The following is a 9,284-nucleotide window of genomic DNA, read 5'->3' as shown; positions in this document are numbered from 1 at the left end:
ATAAAGAGAGCCAAATCATGTGTGAACTCCCATTCACAATTGCTGCAAAGAGAATAAAATACCCAGGAATACAACTTACAGGGCATGTGAAGGACTTCTTCAAGGAGAACTACAAACCACTGCTCAAGGACAGAGGACACAAACAAATGGAAAAACATTCCATCCTCATGGGCAGGAAGAATCAATATTGTGAAAACGGCCATACTGCCCAAAGTAATTTATAGATTCAATGCTATCCCCATCAAGCTACCATTGACTTTCTTCACAGAATAGGAAAAAACTACTTTAAATTTCATATGGAACCAAGAAAGAGCCCACATAGCCAAGACAATCTTAAGCAAAAAGAACAAAGCTGGAGGCATCATGCTATCTGACTTCAAACTATACTACAATGCTACAGTAACCAAAACAGCATGGTACTGATACCAAAACAGATATATAGACCAATATAACAGAACAGAGGCTTCAGAAATAATGCCACACATCTACAACTATCTGATCTTTGATAAACTTGATAAAAACAAGCAATGGGGAAAGAATTCCCTATTTAATAAATGCTGTTGAGAAAACTGGCTAGCCATATGCAGAAAACTGAAACTGGACTCCTTCCTTACACCTTATACAAAAATTAACTCAAGATGGATTAAAGACTTAAACGTAAGACCTAAAACCATAAAAACCCTACAAGAAAACCTAGGCAATACCATTCAGGACATAGGCATGGGCAGAGACTTCATGACTAAAGCATCAAAAGCAATGGCAACAAAAGCCAAAATTGACAAATAGGATCTAATGAAACTAAAGAGCTTCTGCACAGCAAAAGAAACTATGATCGAGTGAATAGGCAGCCTACAGAATGGGAGAAAATTTTTGTAATCTATCCATCTGACAAAGGGCTAATACCCAGAATCTACAAAGAACTTAAACCAATTTACAAGAAAAAAAAAAACAACCCCATCAAAATGTGGGTGAAGGATATGAATAGACACTTTTGGGATTCTCCGGGTTCAAGTGATTCTCCTTCCTCAGCCTCCTGAGTAGCTGGGATTACAGGTGCATGGCACCATGCCCAGCTAATTTTTTGTATTTTTAGTTGAGATGGAGTTTCACCATGTTAGCCAGGATGGTCTCAATCTCCTCACCTCGTGATCTGCCCGCCGCACCCCTCCAAAGTGCTGGGATTACAGGCATGAGCCACGGCCCTGGCCCGACAGACACTTTCTAAAAGAAGACATTTATGCGGCCAACAAACATATGAAAAAAAGCTCATCATCATTGGTCATCAGAGAAATGCAAATCAAAACCATAATGAGATACCATCTCATGCCAGTTAGAATGGCTGTCATTAAAAAGGCAGGAAACAACAGATGTTAGACATGATGTGGAGAAATAAAAACACTTTTACACTGTTGGCAGGAGTGTAAATTAATTCAACCATTGTGGAAGACAGAGTGGCGATTCCTCAAGGATCTAGAACCAGAAATACCATTTGACCCAGCAATCCCATTACAGGGTATATACCCAAAGGATTATAAATCATTCTACTATAAAGACACATGCACATGTATGTTTATTGTGGTTCTGTTCACAATAGCAAAGACTTGAAACCAACCCAAATGCCCATCAATGATAGACTGGATAAAGAAAATGTGGCACATATACACCCATGGAATACTATGCAGTCATAAAAGGATGAGTTCATGCCCTTTGCAGGCACATGGATGAAGCTGGAAACTATCATTCTCAGCAAACTAACACAAGAACAGAAAACCAAACAGTGCATGTTCTCACTCATAAGTGGGAGTTGAACAATGAGAACTCATGGACACAGGTAGAGGAACATCACACACCAGGGCCTGCTGGGGGGTAAGGTGGTAGGGGAGGGATAGCATTAGGATAAATACCTAATGTAGATGGCAGGTTGATGGGTGCAGCAAACCACCATGGCACATATATGCCTGTGTAACAAACCTGCAAGTTTTGCACATGTACCCCAGAACTTAAAGTATATTAAAAAAAGGAAAACAAAATCTCATGTAGAAGATTAAAGAAAAAAAAACTCACTAAGGTGTATGCATGTGTAAATATCATAACCATTAATTCAAAAAAGTCCTATAAAAACATTCCCCATTACTGAGCAATTGCTCATTCCCTTTGTCATTAAAACATGTACTTTGATTTACTTCAAAACTGAGGGGACTAGTCCAGTTTTGTATTCTTGGAAATTATGAGTCTTTCTTGAAGAAATCTGCAGCATTACACAAAATTGAATCAGATATTCAGATTCACAAGATTTATGCCTCCTTATATCACACATTCATAAGCTGGATCTTTGCATTTGCAGTTTATCTATATTCTGTTTCATGGAAATAGGGAGTATCCCCAGGCTAACTCTGTAAAACCAATTTGTCAAACTCTTGTACAGATCAGAAAAGTAAAGGAATTAATATAAAGATCTCCAGTAATAGGGATACACAAGGGTGATGACAATTTTATTAATAGATTATAGTTGTATATGCTTATATTTATAGATTGTACACCTCACACACACACATAAACATACACACTCACATTTGGGTAATAATGCATTTGCCATGAGTAAGGAACATAAATGACCTTATTGTTTGAGTCAGACAAATATTAATTTGAATCACAGCTTAACTACTATTTGTTTGAGAAATCTCAGAAAAAATTAATTAATCCTTCCTAAATTTATTGCTCCTATTGGCAAAATGGGGACAATATGGCATAGCTAGAAGAGTTGTTTTCTTGAGTCAAAAGAAAAAAATATGTATAAACACTTGATACTTGCTAGGGGCTGAATAAATTGTTGAAATCACCACTGTAATAATAGCAAAAGAACTTAATAAGAATACTTAATATGAATAGGAAACTAGGAGGCCCGCTGGAAAGACCATATATGCACTATCATATTATCCCAGTTAGCTTCAACTATCTCCAACCTATTTGTTAATAATGGCTTTTAAATTATACAGGCCAGACTCCAAACTAATTGTCTTTCTCCTTCATTTCAGAAAAATTTCCCAAAGATGACTTAAAATAGCACTTGAATTGGAGGGAGCAAGGAAAGCCAATATTATTAGAAGCACAACATCTTAAATTTTGAAGAATTATATTTGAGAGGAATATATGCAATAGACAGCTTGGAAGAGCATTCTGGGAAGAAATTAGATTCACCCCCTTCCAATCTGAAACATAACAACAATGCCTTTCATTTCTATGGTTCTTTAGAGTTTAAACATGGCTTTTAAACACATCTTTCTCTGAGGAAGCTCTTCCTTTGACAACATCTTCCTCAGTGCTGCCTTCATGGCGTCATTCCGTAAGCTATAGATGACTGGATTGAGTGTTGGAGGTATCACAGTATAGAATATGGAGAATACAAGGTCCATAGTCGATGAGGAATCAGAAGGCAGTCTGAGAAACTCAAAGCCTGCAGCTGAAAGAAAGAAGGTGACTACAAATAGGTGTGGTAGGCAGGTGGAGAAGACCTTGGTCCGGCCCTCAGCTGATGGGATTCTCAGCACTGTAGAGAAGATGCGAATGTAGGAGAGCACAATGGATATCAAACAGATAAATGCTGCAGACGTCGTGAATGCAGCCAGTGCAATCTCGTTAATGGATTCATAAGAACAGGCTAGTTTCAGCATCTGAGGAACATCACAGAAGAATTGGTGAATGACTCTCTTCCCACAGAGAGGTATGGAGAAGTTAATGGCAGCATGCATGAGCCCAGAGAGGCCCCCAGCAATCCACACAGCTATCACTGCATGCCTACAGGCACTGGGATCCATAGTGGTCTCATAGTGAAGTGGTTGACAGATCGCTGCGTACCGGTCATAAGACATCACTGTGAGAATGGCCACTTCTGATGAGGCCAGAGCTATGAAGAAGAAAACCTGAAGAATGCACTGAACAAGAGAAATGTAACCGTTGCCCGTGAGTGAATTTGCAATGGACTGGGGGACTGTGACAGAGATGAAGCAGAGGTCCAGAAGAGAGAGGTGCTTTAAAAAGTAATACATGGGGGAATGGAGACGATGGTCCAAGGTAATGACGGTGATAATGAGGAGGTTGCCTGTCAAGGCCAGTAGGTATGTCACCAGAAACAGCAATGCATGTAAAATCTGAAGCTTACGCTCATCAGAAAACCCCATGAGGAGGAATCCATTCATTGCAGTCAAATTGACCATAGTCTCTCTCAAGATACCAAGTGTGACTCTGTTTAGGAAGCCAAAGAACATTAGGAAGAAAATGCATGACATCTAATATATTTGTATGTCAAGTAACTCAGTTCCTCAGCATAGAGGTACTGAAATGAGACGAATTTATCTCCACTGTGATTAGTTAATATTCAATTAAAAAAATTTAGCAATTATTCAGAAATAGAATCCCTAAATGTGATCAACAAGTCATAAACGTTTTCTGGAGCAGAATTTGCGTTGTCAAAAGAGGGAGAAATTGATGGAAATGATAAAATCTTTACCTTCAACAAAGTCAATGAAAATGATATTAGCATACCAATCTCATTACATCTTCTATATGATGCCTTAGTATTATAGTTATGCACTATATAGCTTCATTTGCTAACCAGCTAACATGAAGTTACTGATACCACCTCAACTCAGAGGCAGATCTAGAAACAGCTCAGAAGCTAATCTAGAAGAGAGGTTCGCTCAAAGAACACTCATATTTTTTCCTCTGAAAAGCTCTTAACATCTAAAAAGGATTATATTTGATTGTAATAAACTTTCCATAGAAATTTTGAAAAATGAAATGTCTCAAAATTGTAAACTGCAGATGCCACTGATATCAGGCATTGAATCCTGAGCTTTGGAGATCTTGCAACTAAGTGACAAAGGTTCACTGTCAAAGAACGTTTAATTCTCAGAATTCTTATGACAACTTGGGGTTGGACATTTTCAATCAAATCCATTTGAAGAAATAAAGAGATTTTCTAAAATCTCTGTGATAGGGAGAATGCTAGGTAGTGGAGTATGTATCTTTCTAGTGCTATGTCTCCTTGTGTCTTCCCAAATGAAAAAAAAAAAAAAACAGTATTTTTTTCTCTCTAGGACTTGAAATATATTAGATAGTGGGAGCCCATTTCTTAAAATAACCAACCATACAAAAGAAACATCTATAGCAGATGTAACAATTGTTAGGAGGATTAAATGATGTAACTTTTCCTATTTCATTTTAAATGTGCTATTATTGTAGAATTATTATCATCATAGAATCATTTTGTGTATCAGAATCACTCTGCCAACTAATTTTTGCCTCTTTTTTTTCTTTTTAAATCTGTGCATTTGTTGAAAGGTCAATCAGTATCATTTTCACTGAGTTTCTTTTGCACAAAGACTATTCCTTCATCATTTCAATCCATTTCTTCACCCTTGACCAATGGTATCTAACATATAAGTACTAAGTAAATAGTTATTTAACTGGATATCTACATAATTGATTTCACTTCTATATAGATAAAAACTTAATGGCCAAGTTACATGAGTTACTGCATCGGATTTTGAAGTTACTGTATCTGATATTGTAGTATGTTTCATTTATTAATCTCTAAGCTGTAGGAAACGGTTAAAAATCACTTAAACCAAGATCTTTCTGATTTTGCTGTAATTTATTTTGAGAACTGATTGAAACTAGTTTTTAGGAAGTATATTTTTTTTTTCCACAAGGCACAGTCTCAGAGATAGAAGGGCCCTTAATCCATCACCGATGGTCACATCCCCTGCTTCACGGCAGTAAGAATCAGAGAAAAACAGGGGTTACTTTCTTCAAAGTTTCTCTAGCTTTCTTACTCCTACAGTTTTCCTGGTCCTCCATTAGATATGGCTTAATTCCCGTTGCTGCCAATCTTAGTGCCTGGCTTAACTTGCTCCAAATATCAGATGGTAGTTTTGGAATTTAAAATAAATAGATTAAAACAATTCACTTATATTTTAAAACTTATTGTCTCTGGCTTGAAAATCAAGAGCATTGTGTTATTTACCACTTCTAATACACATTGTTAGTGTAATTTAAGAAAAACCTCTATCATTTAGCCTCCCCATTAAGGTTTCTCCATAGAGGGAAGGAGGAGAAAAATCATTAGAAAAAACTTGAATGCACACACCGTATTCTCCTCTCAACAACTCCCACCAACCTATTTTTATTTTTATTTTCTTTGAAGACATAGAGAATAATTTTTATATCTGATGAATACATGGAAAATTTCATCATTTTAATTTCATTAGTTGCAAATTGTATTGATTAATTCATCACTTATCAAATAAGAAGGAAGGGAATCACATACATGTGGAGATACACTTAGGATTAAGGATGTACTGTGAGAACATATAAAACCTGTGTTCAATCCTTCCAAGTCATACCTGCATTGAATACTTTATTTTATAATAAAACTAAACATTTTTTGGTGGAGAGTATAATGATTCTTTGAATGTTATTTGTTTCCCCCAAGCATTTATTTTCTCTCTTCACTAACCACTTATATGCAAATTTTATCTTACAAAACATCTATAAACTGTCTGTTTTTTAACTCTCATATGTTGTTGAAACACTCAGGTTTTTTTGAAAGTAGTTCTCTTTTAGGTTCAGTGGTACATATGCAGGCATGTTATGTAGGTAAACTCTAATTCATTCCAGTAGCTGCTCTAGAGAGTCCGCATCCTAAGTCTCTTCTTCTCTATTTTCCTCTATTTCCTGGGAGGTCACATTGCCAACAACTTCAGTGAGAAAACATAGGCAATTATATGTTAAATATCTCAGTTTCCTACCTGTATACAAATGAAATTATCTCTAATATGATTTAATTCCACCCATTCCAGGGTTTCAAAAGCAGAGAAAGAGCTCTTTTTTCCTTTCCAAGTCAGTGACCAACCCTATACACAGCCTTGTAAAGGGCGTCTTTGCCACAGTATGCGCTTGCTCTCTCTCTGACTCTCTCTCTCTCTCTTTCTCTCTCTCTCTCTCTCAAGAGCACACATTTTATGTGTGTGTGTCTGTGTATGTGTGTGTATAAAATTCACACAAACTCCATGTCTAAAAATTCTAATAATGTTGATTTACTGAGATTACTTTTAATGAACCAGTCAGATTGTTTCACTATTCTCTGTTGATAAATGATAAATTAGAGATAGATAGATGAGAGATAGATAGATAGATGTAGATAGATAGATAGATAGATAGATAGATAGATAGATAGAGAGATAGAGAGATAGATAGAGAGATAGGCAGATGAATATAGACAATCTTAAGACTTATCCACTTTAAAGAAAAAGAAAAGCCTTCACTCCATACTTAGGACTTACTTGTAATGTCCCTTCTCTTTACAGCCATGCTTTATGAGCAGAATAAGGTATCATTCTGTGCCCTGGCACATTTGGTTCAATTTTGAACCATGTTTATCATGCTTGCCTCATGAGTGCTCACAAACAGCTCCAGCAAATCCACAAATAACTGTCACAATGGAAAATTCAATGCACTCTTTCTACTTTGTTTTTATTTTAAACTTTCTCAAATATACGACACTATCATACAGTTCTTTGTTCTAAAACAGCTCTTTTCCATTGGCTCTATGCCACTTAGTTCTGGTTTTCTATTTCTTCTCTGAATATTTTTTCTTGTTTTTAAATTTTTTAAAAAATGTACTTTATTTTTAGAGCAATTTTAAGTTTACAAAATAAATTGAAAGGAAGATACAGAGATTTTTCATATGCCCCTACCCCCACATAGTCACAGCTTCCCCCATTACCAGCATCTCCCATTGCAGTAGTACATTTGTTATAACTGATTAATTTACATTGACATACTACCAGCCAAAATCCATAGCTTACATTTAGGGTTCATTCTTGGTGCCGTACATTCTGTGGGTTTAGGCAATTCATAATGACATGAATTCACCATCTGAATGTCATACAGATCAATTTCACTGCTCTAAATATTTTTTCTTAGTCTCTTCACCTGAGTCTTCTTTTAACATTTATAGAAATTTGACGGTTTCCAAAAATTTGTCCTGACACTTTCTTTCTGTACTTCTGTTTACTCAAATATACTATTGTGCCTTTTAAAGAAGACAGATTAACTATTTTCTTACAGAATAGAAAATAATAGTCGGCTGTTTCGGGCACTACCATAGGTCTTCTGGGTTGCAGGTCCTCATATCCTACTTCATGGTTGGCACATCACTGCCCCTGAATGGGTCTTTGCCATAAGGACTCACCTCTTCTTCCAGCCGTCTCCCTGTCACTGTTACCTATTTCAAAGAATGGCACAACTTTGCTTTAATCTGTATATTCAATCAAACACCAAAATTTTATTTGCTTACTACCTGTTGTAGTTATTACCTCTTGCTGTCACACGTACAAATTAGTTCAAACCTTCATTATCTCTGGCAATATTTCATTCTTCAGCTTTATGTAATTCTAATCCAACTTCAGTGCTGTTGTCAGGATAAATGGTGATGCCAATCACATCTTGTAACATTAATTTAGCTTTTAACTCTTTATTGACTTAATTGATTATGCAAGGATGCCCAAAAAGCCTAGGATGGCAAACAGTATCTTTACAATGCTTCCTGACTGCCATTCCGGTATTATCTATCACTGTGACTTCTCCAACCCCATGCCAATCTCCATGTTTAATAATGCTGACTGACTTAATCACTCTTAATAAATCAATCAGGTTGTATCACCATGCTGTGTTTGTTTTCTTAAATCATACTATTCCTCCTGTCTGAAAGTCCTCCCACTAGAATCTCCCCTCGTGGCTGGGCACTGTTGCTCACGTCTATAATCCCAGCACTTTGGGAGGCTGAGGTGGGCAGATCACCTGAGGTCAGGAGTTCAAAACTAGCCTAGCCAACATGGTGAAACCCTGTCTCTACTAAAACTACGAAAATTAGCCAGGCACAGTGGTGGGCGCCTGTAATCCCAGCTACTCGGGAGGCTGAGGCAGGAGAATTGTTTGAACTCGGGAGGCAGAGGTTGCAGTGAGCCAAGATTGTGCCATTGCACTCCAGCCTGGGCAACAGAGTGAGACTCGTCTCAAAAAAAATAAAAAATAAAAAAATAAAATAAAATCTCCCCTCATTTGTTTGGCAAATACTTAACTATCTTTTAACACAGCTACATTGTCTCTTTCCATCTAAAATTCACCTGAGTTTAACTGTCGACCCAAGAAGAATTGAACACTGTTTGGAGCCCAGATTGCATTCATTTCAGATTCCTTATAATTTATACTAACTTTATTAC

The 9,284-nt window shown here is 36.7% G+C and overlaps 1 protein-coding gene across 1 annotated transcript; it reads right to left on the bottom strand.

Annotated features, from left to right (window-relative positions):
- Positions 1–3,168: 3,168 nt before the first annotated feature.
- On the bottom strand, positions 3,169–4,273 carry LOC112623373 (olfactory receptor 14J1). The gene has a single exon (XM_025383766.1). It carries the CDS (start codon positions 4,263–4,265, stop codon positions 3,249–3,251), a length of 1,017 nt encoding a protein of 338 aa, XP_025239551.1. The 5' UTR covers positions 4,266–4,273; the 3' UTR covers positions 3,169–3,248.
- Between the last annotated feature and the right edge of the window lie 5,011 nt (positions 4,274–9,284).

Source organism: Theropithecus gelada, chromosome 4, assembly GCF_003255815.1.
Source record: "Theropithecus gelada isolate Dixy chromosome 4, Tgel_1.0, whole genome shotgun sequence".
Taxonomy (NCBI): domain Eukaryota; kingdom Metazoa; phylum Chordata; class Mammalia; order Primates; family Cercopithecidae; genus Theropithecus; species Theropithecus gelada.
The sequence above is the reverse complement of the archived record's forward strand: the minus strand, read 5'-3'. Positions and strand labels throughout refer to the sequence as shown.

Excerpts from the sequence above, each read along its gene's own strand:
- LOC112623373 (XM_025383766.1), bottom strand. The coding sequence starts at position 4,265 with ATGTTCTTTGGCTTCCTAAACAGAGTCACACTTGGTATCTTGAGAGAG.